The sequence below is a fragment of the Sphaeramia orbicularis genome, chromosome 12 (genome assembly GCF_902148855.1).
Source record: "Sphaeramia orbicularis chromosome 12, fSphaOr1.1, whole genome shotgun sequence".
Lineage (NCBI taxonomy): Eukaryota > Metazoa > Chordata > Actinopteri > Kurtiformes > Apogonidae > Sphaeramia > Sphaeramia orbicularis.
Window position 1 is genome coordinate 30,901,227 of NC_043968.1, and position 15,584 is coordinate 30,916,810.

At 40.6% G+C, this 15,584-nt stretch overlaps 1 protein-coding gene across 1 annotated transcript in view; it reads left to right on the top strand.

Moving 5' to 3' along the window:
- The window catches only part of foxp2 (forkhead box P2), a 104,284-nt gene that overhangs the window by 44,839 nt on the left and 43,861 nt on the right, over window positions 1-15,584 (top strand). The window contains 1 exon segment of the mRNA XM_030149757.1: window positions 14,941-15,030. Coding sequence (XP_030005617.1) covers window positions 14,941-15,030 — 90 coding nt within the window.

The following is a 15,584-nucleotide window of genomic DNA, read 5'->3' on the forward strand; positions in this document are numbered from 1 at the left end:
GTAAATAAGACACTGGTCCTGGCGTGACGCATCAATCACCTCTCAGGACAGGAGAAAGGCCTCCGCTGAAATATGAACGATTTCATAAAGGAGCCTTTTGTTAACCATCATCATCTGTGTGAAGATAAGGTTTTCCTGTAAAGGCAGAAGAAGAATTAGAGAAGCAGCATGCACTGTATCTCTTTGTGAAATAATTTCCCCTTTCAATGAAAAGCCAGACCTTCCATGGCAATCCTTGTCTGGTTTATTTACAATGAAAGCCATCCTTCTTTTTATTTCAAGACTGGCAAAGACAGTCCCTATAGGATAGTACGTACAGGCCTGTGACATATGGGCCTGTAGTTTCCCCCTTTGTGATGACACTAAAGATATAGGGTATGAATGACAGCATAGCTGCTGTTTGCTCACCCTTCCCCAGACAAAACACAGTATTATTCTATTATCTATCTAGATGCCACCTCTTCTTCTTCTTCCTCTGTCTGTCTCCCCTTCATTCTTTTTTTTCCTGCTCCTCATTCTTCAACACCTTGAAACCTGGCCTGTCCATCTATGTTTAAGACACATTACATGTGGCCTTCTGGAATTACAGTGGCGCTCTCCAGTAACTCCATTTCATGCAGGAGTCCCCTGAGAGCATGGTGAAATGTCAAACTGCAGGGCTTGAAAGAGAGACGAGTAGAAAGGGACAGAGAGAGAGAGAGAGATATGGGAGAATTGCGAAGAGACTATGAGAGAGATAGGGTGAAATCTGCTGGAAATAAACACTTATCGGTATTATATGCTCAAGCAGGTGCATGTGGAGGAGGCGGTTCAGGTAGAACACAACGGATCAGACTGTGGAGTATGAGTATAAAGGCAAAGGGTTTTTAAATGTTCTAAAAAGAAATTAAATCATCTGTAATCTAGAACCACAAGTAAATTTACAGTGCTATTATTTAATACTGATAACAATGACATCACTTAAGATTATGCCTTTTGTTTGACCTGACACATTTTTTTTTCTGTGCAGCACATTAGCCCTGTGATAAATGAACTGGGCCAGGGTTAACCACCTCCGTGTAAATAAGAGGCAGCCATTCAGCAGCCCATACTGTGGCCAATAGTCCTGCAGTCTCTAGCCAACCTAGTGTAGGCCAGGATCAATGGCCACTTCACAACTCATTTCCTTTTACGCCTCCCTAACTGCCCTGACTCCAGCTCTGGGAAATAAATGGCACTGGATCTATAAGTCCACTCACACAAGCACAAACACATATACAGTCATGCATACACACACCCTTTGAAACTCACACTCACACCTACTCTGAGGGGACTGAACAATTGCTTCAGCTCAATACCCACCACAATAATTTATTTGCAAACTGCCTTGGTAGTGAATGGTGCATCATCTTTTGTGGCCTCACAATCGAAAACAGGCATTCTGTCATTGTTTGTTGCCACTCCCCTGTCGTCGGCTTAAACAGAGTACTAGTTGTTAATATGGCGGCTAGAGTGTTACTGTCACACAAAGCCTGAATACATACATGTAAATTGCTCTGTTTTCTTCTAATGTGGAGTTAACAGGAGGCCAAAGAAAACACATGTGGTGCGTTGCTTTCCGATGCATACAAGGTAACGCATTGCTGCTTGCTTTTCTGTAAATGGTTCCCTTCCCCCCAAAAAAGGCAAGTGGCTTATAGTCATTTGATAGGCCACGACACTGCTATCCATTTAACAGAGCTTAAAAATCCTACATATGCATATGCCGGGGTGTCTTAAGCTGACAACCAAAAGACAGGATTTGCTAGAAGGCAGCTTTGGAGTGTTGTGAATTTAACAAGCATGTCTAGTATTACAGTTCCTCTCCGCTTTAGCCATGAATAGTAACAAATCAGACTCTGAAACGCATGCCCGATGGTTTGTTGTGTATCCCCCCCCCCCCCTCCCCTTCTCTAACTAATATTAAAATGACTTCAAATCGGGTTAAGAAGATGACTAGCGAGAAATAGTAGCATCTGTAATGTCACTGGTGCTCTCCCTCTTTAATGTATGCACGGCATCTTGACTAACAGATTCCAGGTATCACAGTTTTTTCTTTTTTGTTGCACTTGTTAACACTCTCTGCTGCTCCGATTACCTTCATCCCTGACCCATTTTTGAATATATAAATGGCTCTATCCTTCTCCCAGGTTGTTTGTAGTTGTAACACTAGCAGGCTGCAAGGGGAGATGCTCTTTACGCATTGCCTCCAAACACCGTATACATATGTAAGAGAGTCAGCCGGGCCCACATCCCCTCTCTTCTTCACAGCTTTTCATATAAATGCAGTAAATAAGCTCAGGCCATGGGGAATTGAAGGCTCCAAACAGACACACTGACTGACATGTCACTTAGCGCTGGCTTTGGCTCTCTTCACTACAGGCTTTAGAGCTGAAGTTGCTGGGTTTTATAGTGCATCAGCCAAGGTCAGGTCCTGCACTGGCTGTCAAGGTAGGCTGACATCTGCATCATGTAGAACTTGACTATAATATTAGCTGTATCAGCAAACATTGGAGCTGTCTAGAGAGGTGATATATCGAACAAAATCCCCTTAGTCCTTTTGGGAATGTAAACTGAGCATTTGTTTTGAGCAGATGCAGAGTTAAATGTATTCCAGCCAGAAGTTAATGATGGAAGTCACACTAGGTTTCTGGTACAGATATACTGGCCTGCTTGTCTCTTCTTCTACGTTCCAACCTGCCATTCTTCATCAAGACTTAACCACTGCTTATTTACCCACACTGGGGGACTTAACTCGCGCAAAGTGATCAGTGATAGCACTGAAAAGCTGCTTGTTCCACCCTGATAAAAGTGACGCCCATGAGCATATGCAGAACATGCTTTGTGGGCTAGGCGCAGCACTTCAAGCTTGACTAGACACTAAGCTGATATTGGTTTCACGCTTGAATCCATGGTGGAAAATCTTCCAATGGAAACCCAGAGATGTGATTGTTTCTGTGCATTTATCAGAAGTTTACATGATAAATATACATTAGCCTTGTGGCTTGGCCATGCGTGGTATTATTTCAGTGATACTATGCTCCGTGCATTCTTCTCACCTGTTTGGACTTCATCATCCAATTCGCCGTGAAACTGATAATTGTAATTTGTACAAAACTTCTGATGGGTGGAGTTTTTTGCATGGTTGGTCCTTTCAAAAATTTCTCTAACAGTGAGAAAACACTTCTTTGTTGGCACAAGTTTGGAATGTTTGAGGAGCAAAACCCTTTGGAAACTGTGTGTTTCCTTGTGTCAGTTGTATCAGTTTTCTAACCAGCCTGTGTCGGTGCAGTGACATAACTGAGACTCAGAAGTTTAGGTCCTTTCAAGACATGTAAAATAACCCCACCCCCTTTTGGCTTAGTTCTGCCTTAATATGTAATGCCTTTACTCTAGTCCTAAATGATATGTCATTTATCTTTCATACAATTTCAACCAGAGGTTTTATTTTTTAATAACCACTGTAATTGTTCTGTCATTGTATGGAGTGCTACGAAGGGAGTGATCATGCTTTTGGCACATTTATCAAAGCCCTAAGAAAAAAAAAAAATTGGAGAAAGGAGGCCTTTTTCTAACATAGCTGGACTAAGTGTGCGACAGAGTGATAAATTTTCTTGTTAGGAGAAATTACATCCACTAACTTGAGCTACTTCAGCATGAAATTGAAAAAGAAGCATTTCTTGTGAATTTCCATTCTTGATTCAATGAAAGATGTAGATTAGCCCTTTGGAAAAGGGCGGGGAACAAGAATGAAACTAAAGAAGTATGACTTTGCTCACGCTTGCTTGTTCTTAGAAGCGTGATATAGGATGCTGCTGGAAAAGGCTTTGTTTATGGAAGTGTGGCTCAGTCAGCCTGCTGGCAGATTAAAGAAAAAAAAGGTTTAATATCTCTCTCTGCCACTCTCTCTCTCTCTCTCTCTCTCTCTCTCTCTCTCTCTCTCTCTCTCTCTCTCTCTTTCTGTCTTTCTGTTTCTCTCTGTTTGTGCATATATGTTATACATTTATTCATTGGCTCACATTTTTTACTTTTTATCACCAAGACTTTACAAGCCTCTTTGCCTTACTTCACTCCACTCACTGACTTTGCCTTGTATTATTTTTCTTTGTCCATCTCCTTGCCACCTCTCTGACAGACACACAAACACATTTCACTATACCCAGCTCAGTCAAGCAGTCTGTTTCAGTAAAAGGAGGAGGGGGGTGTCACTGATTGATAGACGCTCCGTGTCAGAGTGGAAGGTAGATAACTATATCTGCTGCAGCTCACTTAAAGGTCAAACGCACATCGCTATAATTGAAATATTCACAAGAAAACCACCAAGGTACAATGCAGGGTGGAGAAAAGGACAAGAAGAAGGAAAGATAGATGTTACATAAGCAAGACATGAATGTGATGCATCGCTCTTCCACTGGCATAGATGTAGAGGCTATTTATCGAGTTGATATTTGAGGAAAGTGTGGTTTCATTTAAATGAAGAACAACCTCAACGACTGAGGGCTAATAACAAGACAAATGGTCGCTTAACTGTATGTAAAGGACATTAAACGCTAGTGAGAAGAATTTTGTGAATTCCTGCTGATGAGCCACGTTAGCTCCAAGAGCAGAGTAACACCTTAGTGATTATCAGCTCAAGTCTCGCATGAAAAATCAACAAAGTGGAAAATATGTTCCTTAGATTATGTAGAAATGTATTTTTAACACTTTTTAAAATTGTGTTATTTTTATTTGTAAGCGTCTGTGTACAATATGAAACATCAATGTTACCATTTGATGCATTGCGACGGGGTTTCCCCCAGGCTAACATTCATCTGCAGTCCCCTGACAGATCACAATTAAAAACTTCCACACAGCGACAGAACAGCATTAAGCAAACGAGACAGACAAAACACAAAACAAATTTCACACAGTAATATATCATTCACACACCTTTTTTATGAAAACTAATTTATACCAAAGTAAACAAACTTGCATAATGTAGAAGAAGCTAAACCATTTTAACCATTTCTGTAATGACAGCATATAAGACTTTGGATGTGATCATGGCATAAACATCTTAGCTGCCATTTCCAGAATTTGTAGATGTGTTTAATGGCTTTTTTCATTTTTTCATTTTTTTTTTTTCATTTTTCATTTTAAATGTTGATATATATATATATATATATATATATATATATATATATATATATATATATATATATATATATATATCAACATTTCCACCTTAATAAACATTTCACCATTAAGAGGCTGTAAACATTTTTTGGGAAGACATGATCAGTCAAGTCAGATCACAGTCCTTTCCAATTCAACCAAAGCCTTTTTTATCTGCTATCTCAGCTGCTTTTGCATGTGTGTCTACTACAGTGTCATCGACATACATTTGTAATCCCATCCCATGACACGATGTCACCACAGTTGCAGGACAAAGGGTTAGCCGTGCTGTGAGGTTTACTTTTAAGGTCAGGGTGCTCTCTGGTTGACCTCAGAACAGGGAAACACTTAGATGCAGAACTTAACCTGAGCTCTGCCAGACGAGACAGACAGACACTCCATCTATTGACTGGTAACAGCAGAGCCCCCAAGATAGGTTGTGACGCACACAAATGCACCCACATACAAACACACACCTAGCAGGCATACAGGCTTCTGTGAATACACATGCACACAAACAGTTTGGAGTTTAAATCAGGCGGTTTTAGCCAGCTTTGGTTGTCATGAAGATGGATGGTAGTGACACACTGTGGCTCTGCTGTTATTCTAATGATTGTTTTGTGTTCCTGTGTAGGACCTCATGTGTTGTGTACACACATTTTGTCTTTATTAGTTGTGTAATGAAGGGTAAATGTACTTAAAAGCAGTTTACTTAGAAAGAAAGCAGTAGGTGAGATAAAAAAAATAGTTCACCCAACCTTTTCATTATCGCTGCAGAGCTGGTACATTATATTTGTGCATGTTCTTCATGAGTACAGTAGCTGTTTGTAAACAGATTTATCTTTTTTTTTAATATCATCTATTTCTACTGGCATTCTGCTTTTAACTGGTTCTTCCACAGCTGCCGATTCTTCTCTGATGCATCCATCAGTTTGCTCGTCGCCTCTAGCTATGTTTTTGGAGTGGGAGCTTCTTAATAAGGCCTTGTCAACAAAGACAGACACAAGCTCCATGATAAACAACTTCATTCTGTCTATGATCCTCTGACAAGAGTGATGAGAAAACCTTACATTTTACTGCACTACAGCAGTGGGTAAAACTCACTGAATAGCTATCGTAGACGCACAGCATTTTTATGTATCGTCATATGTTTAGTTTATAACACTTTGTCACTTTAAGTGGTGAGATAATGTCACAGTATTTCTAAGCAACAGTGTGTAAGCAGTTGGGGTCCGTCCCACAATTCTGATTTTTCCACTTGGCTCAGCCCTTCTACAAATGAAAAATGGTTGGCCTGAATGCAACATTTCATATCAGCTATTCATCCAGCTGTGTGACCTCCACTCGCCTGGAACTGTGAAAAGGAGAAGGATTATAATCACCTGAAGAGGAAATCAGGCGTTTGAGGAGAGAGAAAATGCATGTAATAGACAGAGGGAGACAGAATGTGTGTATTTATGTTTTTTGCATGTGTGCTGGGCTGGGTGCTGCAGTTGAGCAGTCATACCTCATGCCAGCTTTACTTTTGCAAAGAGAACACTTGACCTCACACACACTGTCCGCCTCAAACAAACAAACACACACACACACATTCTCCTCTCCCTCCTTCCACCCACACAAATACCTTCCCTTGCCTCTTCTCTTCTCCCTCTGCCTGTCTCTATTTTTCTTCCTCTCTGTCTCTTTGTGATAGTATATTGTGGTAGCTTTCAGTTGTCTGGCTCTAAAGGACTTCCCTAAGAGCAGCAGTAGATAAAGAGCGTTGCTGAATAGGCCTGCTGTCACCTTATCTAAACGCAGCGATACAGCACAGGTCAAAGTAAAGACTTTACCACAGCCACCAGCAGAGACGGAGGGGGGGGGGGGGGAGTCACTGCTTTTTGAGGGTGAATTGAATTTTATGTGATACTCAGAAGAAAACAAAAAAGAAAAGAATGGATAAATGAAGGAACTGATCATGACAACTGTTGAAAACTAATTAGCACTCGACCAGTCTAATGTTATTTGCAGAATAGTCATGATCAGTGTTTCAAACTTTGGTTAAGTTTTTTTTTTTTTAATTTCAAGAAGGCAGACAGTAAAAATCTGCCCCAGTTTGGGGGTTTCTGCACCAAAGTTCAACTTAAAGGTAGCTGACAACTATTATTCACACTTGCCGAACACATATACCATTGTATTTGCACAAAAAATACGTGGTAATAACAGCAGGAGGTGGGAAGGTAGTGAATGTTAGCAGTGGTGGTGAATGACAGCAGGCTGTGCTCTCTGTTATTACTGGCATGGCCTCCCAGCGCCTTAAAAGACACATACATATTGAAGCATATTCACTCCTCTCTCCCTCTCACAGTCATAACCACACACTTTATTTGTGATGGGCAAAACAGACCCATGTTTTGTCTTCGTTAGTAGAAAAATACGTGTGAGGTTACACAATGGAGACACACCGAGAGCCCCTCCTACCACTCCTTCTCTCGTATACGGGCTCTTGCTTTCTTCCTGGGGTAGGAGCGAGCAAATTCATCTCGTCAATCCTCCCGGGAGGGTGTAGCTATGCAGCTCTGTTTACTGTGGCAGAAAGTTAATATAAATTTTCATCAGTGGGGGAAGTTTACACATATGATTCTATTTGTCCTTCATTATTAGCACCTGAGTCTGGGGCTGGGTAGGCATAATTGTCTACAGACACAGGCCAAATAGATGCAAGGGAAAGGCAAATAAGCACACCCCAAAATAATTTGATGCTTGTGTGTTACACTCCTCCACCCTAGGAATTCTTAATCTAGAGAATCAATAAACAAGGGGTGAGAGACGTGGGAGAGAGGGAGTGGAAAGACAGAAAGATGAGAGAAAGAAATGAATAATGTGATGTGAGCGATGCGGAGAGGTGAGAACGTGGGGAAAGAAGTTGGAAAGAGGAGAAAATGAAACACAAGAGATCAATACGAGCGATTTTCTTCTCACTTAAAAAAAGGACCATCACAATAAATAAGCACAAAACATTATATATATATACACATTAATTTTTTTGGATGAAGTTGAGCAGACAGAGGAAGCCGAAGTAGCTGAAAATACTGAGATAGAGAAAACAGAGTGGGACACAGAAGCCCATTGTTCTGCTGGATCGCTTTACCTCCATCCTGAGGCCCGAGCACATTCTCCATGGACCTCTACCTCCCTTTCTCCCTCTCCCTGCCTTGTTTTTTGCAGAATGTTGATTTATTGAGTCATACATTAAAATACTCATTACTCCCACATATTTTTCCAAATTCTTTTATTGTCCATTCTTGCTTAGCCTCTTTTCTTGGCTTGGTTAGAAAGAGTTGTAAATTTACCAATGAGGTTCATCTTTAAATATGGTTCTTTTTAGCAGAGGACAAAATGTAGTAGTATATGTCATGAAGTAGGGCTGCACAATATATTGAGAAAATATCATTATCGCAATAACCGAGTGTACAATGTTCATATCACAAAGATGTGCAATAATTTCTTTTCCTTTTTCTTTCATTAACTTTCTGTTTTACACACCATGGGGTACCAGAGTGTTTTTTTTTTTCTACTATTCTAACGTACTAGTTTTTCTGGCAAAAGAACTGAAGTAATGCTTCTGCTGATGGTTGAATACAAGTGTACATGTTATTAATGTTTTAAAGATGTGAATATTTTCAGAGCACAACTTTGGGCAAGGCCTGAACACTTATTTTTAAAGATTTTATTTTTATATGCAGTATTTACCAAACCAGGGTAAGTAATGGAATATTGTTTTGTTAAAGCTCTTACATGGTGGTACTCTGGTACTTTTGTTATTATGAAATACATCCATATCATTTGCACATATTTCACACATTCATATTCATATTTCACATATTTCTTATATGTGAATAAAATGACAAAATATTTGACTCTGTTTGTGTCTGAAGGTCTGTAGTAGCAGCATCACCAGGTTCTTGGACAGAATTGTGTAACTGATTGTAGTAGTACAGTATTTTGTCTTAAATTATGAATAATTGAGTCAACATACAAACAGCTGGCTCATTTTAACAGTTAAGGAACATTTTTCTTAGTAGATGAAACTCGTATTTCTCTAGGTGAATGAGAAATATCGTGATATTATCGTTATCGGAATGCTGTACACTCATATTGCATATGGCAAGTTTTGAAAACATCGTGCAGCCCTACCATGAAGTAACAGAGTCATAGGATTTGGTGTTTTCATCACTGCTGACATGACTTAAATCAGAAAAAATCATGTTTGGGATGAGGTAATGTATTAAAGTTTCAATCTAGTATATATAGTAATGCATATCCACGTTATGTCATTTCATTGTGATAAAATAGTAATGCTAAATTTGACCACTGATAAAGGGGATGTGACAGGCACAAATCAACAAAAAATATACCGTAGTCTTAGACTTTTGAAAGATTTTAACCCTTTTAAGCATAGTGGACAGCTATTCTACAGCTGTTCTCTTGTATATTCACAGGTTTTGTTGTTTTAGTTGCATATCAGCCAACACAGTGGACACTTTTCCCATACATTGACATTCATAGCATTGCTGTAACTTTGCTGTTCTTGATCAACCTGATCTGCAGTAACATGTTTGAGTGTGAATCCATTGCTAATTGTTATAAGACTATAATTAACTTCTTTTTTTTTTTTTTTTTTTTTTTTGCGTATTATCTCCATGAAGTGAGTAACAGCTAGTATTAGAGTATGTTAAAATATGAGAAAACATCAGATTAGCTGCATAAAAAATGTTTATTTTATAGTTTTCACACAGTATATCACTTTCTGATAATGGGTTTTAAATACATATTTCTTTGCTTCAAAAATTAAACACATGGTTTTTGTAAGTCCATGGAAAATAGGTTCATTAAAAAAAAAATTCAATCGCATTGTTATTTTCATTCCCAAAGAGGAATAAAAACAGTCAGGAAAAAAAATCTTGACTAAGGTTCTCGTAATTCATGCATGAAAGGGTTAATGTAGAAATGTTACATACTGCACATACTTATTGGACCCAGGCAATGACGTTTTAGGCCATATAGAGATTGTGGGTAAATCCAGGTGTATACTGTGCTCTGTGTGGAGCCAATATGGAAACTGAACTTGGATTCAGCACATCATTACTAGTTGTGACCTTCACGAAAGAGTGGGAGTCTTTCTACTCTGAGTCACTCGAGGTGAAAAGGATCAATTGCAACCATATACACGTCAAGCAGAAATCTTATTAGAAGAAAAAAAATAATCATACATTCCTTTTTTAGCACTCCATGGTTGCTGGTTGCCTTCCCTCATACAGGAAGTTTCCCCATTGCTCTTGTCTCTGCCACATACAGTACATACCCACTGTTGTTCATCTGATTGAACTTCTGATTTAGGTCATCTGTGCTTAAGGCCTCTGCTGACTTAAAGTGTTCACTGGCTGCAACTTATTTATTTGTACAAATTCAGGCCTCACTTTTGTATTCAGACATTGCACAAAGCATCTTATCCCTCTCTGCTTCTCTTCTCATTTGTCTGTCCTCTCCAGCCTGCCCCTCCAAATCCGTATCCATCCATCCATCTGCCCTGAATCCACTTATATAAGAAGATAGGGTGTAAATATTTTGGTGTGGAGTGTTGGCGCATATCTCCCCTGCCAGCGGGCCGCCGCCTCAGTCCAATCAGCCATGTTTGTTTGTTCAGCTTAAACTGTTTGTGCCTTGTTTTCCATGGCATGTGACTCCCTCCAGCTTGATAAATTGTCACAGTTTTTCTTTTTCACTTCTCCTCCTTTTTGGTTTGCACCCTTTTTCCTCCCCCCTCCCACAGGGTCTGTGTTTCCTGGAAGCAAAGATAGATAAGCCTGGTGTTGTGGTACTGTGTGTGCTTATGTGCACAGCAGTGTCTGTGTGGGAGTTGTCAAGCCTGTCAGCATGACTGGAGCTGTTCTGGCCAACAGCCGAATGTTGAACAGCAGCCGTTTACTCCCTCTAACAAACATACACAGGCAGACACACAAAACATCTGTTCCACACACCACAGAAAGACTGATGCAACACATCTCTTATTGATCAACAATTGATGCAATATGTTTACAGCTACTTTCTGTTCATGGAAGCAGTGTGTCCAGGCTGCACCACTCTGGTAATATACCTGTTGAGGACAGCTTATTTCATACCTGTGTCATCATTCCAATATCTGCTATATCCCCTAATAACAACAACTCCCAACATGACCTGGGCCAGGAAGTGATCTGCACTGTCCAAACACAATGTCACAGCTCTTCAGATATATCCAATTCCAATGTCATGGCTGCATATCGTGCAGTCTCCAGGTGGATTTGAAAGAGTGACATTCTTAGAGGATGGCTTATTTCATGCTCTCACCCACCCTTCCTCCCTCAACCAAACACAATAAGCAATCTGGAGATTTGTAATGGTTTGGCTCACCATTGCAGGACGTGCTTATGTATTTCATGCTTGTTTAAGATCTTTGCATGCTCTTTACAAAGGTGCATTGTGGTAGGTGTTCCTTATTACCCTGTCTTGTATTGAGTCTAAACACTGGGCTGGGAGAGTGGAGGATAGTGGGAGGGAGAGATGAATGAATGGCTGATATATTTTTTTTCTCTTCTTCCCCTCTCTGTCAGTCTTTTCTCACTCTCTCCTGTTCTCCCTCTCCAGTGATCTCTGCATGCCTATTAATGTAGCAGTGGAATGCCTGTGTAAACATTCTTGTTTCTCAGTCCGTTTCGCATAATAGTTGCCTGTATCGCCTTTCTCCTGACCTCACTATCTGAAACCAATTACACCACATCCATTTGGGCTGAATCTTATTTTCATAAGGATCCCCGTGTCGTGGTCTTGGTTGCTCTGTGTGTTATTTTCCCTCCTCTTATTTTTTTCCTCTTTTCCAACCTCAGTGATGGATATCAACATCAAATATGCCTCTGAGTGCCTTGTTATTTATATAGCAGGGCCTGGCTCTTTTTCCTTTCTCTCTCCTCTCTCTCTGTCTGGGTTGTTCTCTCATTCTGAAGAATGTGTCACATTGTGCTGTTTATACAATGTGTGCATTAATAGACTGGGGGATGTCATTTTTTCGTGCATAGCAACCCAGGTTAAATAGATGGTGTGCCTGCACTCGTCTGTGTTTTTGTCCGCTCCACCAGCTCTTCAGCAAACTTTTGATGACTTTCCTTGGCATTTGCCGCTTTTTGTGCTTCGAGATGGGCTTCAGCTTGCCATCTGTGTGGAGAGGGAAGTGGGTGGCACAAATTGGTGCTTTTTGCTGTAATGGCTGAATACTCAGAGCGAGTGAAAGTGAGGGGACAGGACTTTCTTTTTTTTTTTTTTCCCTCCCTTACCTTCCACACTGCTACCGAAGCTCAGAAACACAGCTAACCCCACTTCCATGAAAGAGGTGACAGACAGTTGCAGACATGACAAACCACTCTGGAAAAGTTTGGTCGATGTTGATAAGGTCTGTGGTATGTTTGGAGAAGTACTCTTTATGCAGTCTGAGCAGTCTTCTAATAAGCCTGGAACAGTTGATTTCTCCTTCACCACTCTTTGTCACCTCTCACACCTGTACCTCCCTTGATATTTACCTGACATGGATATCAGAAGTGCTTTTAAAAACATCTCTTTCTTTTGTACTCTTGACTGTGTGTAATATATTGAGTGCCTCTCTTGACTTTTGGTATAAGATAGCAAGTCATTATTGATTCACTCATGGATAAACATTTCCTGCTGACAGCTATCTTGGGCTGCACTCATCAAGCAGTCTTCCCTCTAACTACTGTGTGCAGGACTCAATAAGCCTTATAATTACTTTGATTTACCAATCATGGTGAGATTAATTAGCCCCTGTGTTTTAATTAGCAAAGTGATTGGCTGCATTCAAGGGGTTTGTTTTGTCTTTTGCATTCAGTCAGAGGAAGTGAAAGTCAAGCCGTGTTTGATTTCTCATCCATTTCAACTCCATAACCAGCGGAGCTTGATGTGCCTGTGTACCGCAGGTGTTGATGTGTGCTTTGCCTTCATGTGCAACGTTGTGCATATGCATGTGTGTGTGCTCTGAAGACAGGCCCCGGCTCAGCTTACAGATGTCACTGTACACACATGCACACACATACACACGTGAACTGGTGGCGACTGGGCTCCTGTTACCAACTAGACAGATCAATGCAGTTAGGACTCAGTGCCAGTGTAATGTGTTTGTTTACTTGAGTTCAGAGAGCCTGGCTCCTCCTGAGCAGACAGACAGACACAGCCCCACCACCACTACAACCACCTCTCCAAGCACTGTCTTTTCATAATTGATCAGGGGGGTGGCTGTTTTCCCTGAGGGGTTAAGACGTGGCAACTTTTTTTTTTCTCTTTTTCTCATTTTTTCTACTGCTTCCCTCTCTCTTTCTCTCTCCTGTCTTCTCCTCTTGTTTGCTCAGGATCTCAATGTACTAGTTCAAACATTGTTCCCATCAGCTGGCAGAGCTCCGCCATATGCACGCCCTGTCAAGGCAGCTGTTGTCATGGATACTGGCAAGCACCAGAAAATAAAATGAGCACCCCTGATTCCTGAGGAAGTGTCACTCTCCATTTTTTCTTTTTTTTCATTTTTTGCTTCTCCTCCTACTCGTCCTCTTCTTTTTTCATCAAAAAAAAGAAGCACCTGTGAAGTTGTTGTGTTGTGTGTGTGCATATGTTTTTTTTTTCTTGCTTCCTCTCCCACTTGATGCTTGTGGGCCCGAAGAATACGGGGTATACGGCTGTGTGGAGCAGCAGCAGCAGCAGTAGTAGCAGCTGTGCACAATGTTCTTTTCTGCCAGACTCTTTCATCCATCTGCTCTTGAAGAATTGGAGTGAAGCTGCTAGCCCAGCTGCCACTGTACCTGTGAAGCTGGAGCTTGCTCGTCACAAACGTACACACATTCAGGCGGGAGGGGATCTGTAATCCCATCAAACCCTAGAATTTCTCTAGGGTTTGATGGTTTGACTTATCATCTCTGTGTCTGCCAAACACATCAGAGGGCGCTGATGACAAATGTTTTACAGTTTATGACTGTGATTTTTCTAATTCTTTATGCCATGTGTAAACAAGTGTGAACTAATTTCATCATTGAGCGAAAGGTGTCTTTTTCTTTATTTCTATTTATCCATCATCGTTCTCTCCATCTATCACCCATCCTCTGCTCATCAGCACCTTTAATGCATAGTGTAAAACCTGAGCTGCTGGTTAATTCACTCTAAATGTAATCTGATGTTGATTTTGTCAACTTTAATTACAGCTCCCAGGGACACTTCACATGGTGCTGCCTCTACTTCAAATTGATATTATGAATATGCAAATGTGGCAGTAATTTGCAGAGAGAAGTGGGTATTTCAGTTGAGCACACACTAGACAGGTCAATTCTACTGACGCTTTGCCTTTTTCCTTTTCTTTTTTTTTTTTTTTTTTTTCAATTCACCACCCCCCTCCACCCTCTTCTTCAGGGGTGCTCTAGACAAACTGTATTTATCCTTGATCACAGTGCTGTGAATTGTTACTAAACCATATCTCCAACACAGTGTTAACCACATCAGAATGTGTTGCAGAAAATGCCAGGTGATATTTGACAGGGTTTTTAGACTACTTTGTCCCTGAAAATTTGAATTATCTCTGCTGTCAGCTTTAGGAATTGTAATAGTTTATTTTCACTGTCTCTTTCACTCGCTCCCCTCTTCCCCATCTTTCTTTTTCCCTTTTTTCATACTGTCTTTTGTCTTGTGTTCTTTTCTTCCCAGGCCCTACAAGCAGCGAGGCAATTACTCTTACAGCAGCCAGGCAGTGGCCTGAAATCTCCAAAGAGCCAGGACAAGCAGCGTCCACTGCAGGTAAAACAGCTCCCCGTCTAATCTCTTAAGTCCATCCATAATACATGCTCCTCCGAAAAGAAGATTTCCTCTGTTCCACAAGTGTGTTTGATTTGCCAACGCAATCCTCGAACCTGTCATTGGAATCCTAAAGCTGGACAAGCGAGTCCCCAGGAAGCTAAGCATCACACAGACACAAGAAAAACACAACAGAGACAGATCGCAAAGAGCAAAGTTTCATTACAGGCTCTCTGTCTCTGTTCAAGTGTATATTTTATTTTCAGTGAGGAGCTTAAAGGCATTTGATGCACATTTGTCTCTCAAAATGGACAACAAATTCTTCTTTAAAGTAGATCTAAGACCTACATGATAGAGTGACAAATTAGAGGAGATCTTGAATTATAGATCTATAGTGTTGTTGACAAGAAAAAATCAAGAGACGAGTGATTATTTGAAAGACATGTCAGCCTGACTAGTGGGTCATACAGACAGCTAATTTGAACTGCCTGTCATTTCCACTCTGCAACGCTAATTTACCTTATTGATTCATAGAGCTGTCTATTTCTGTTGTCAGT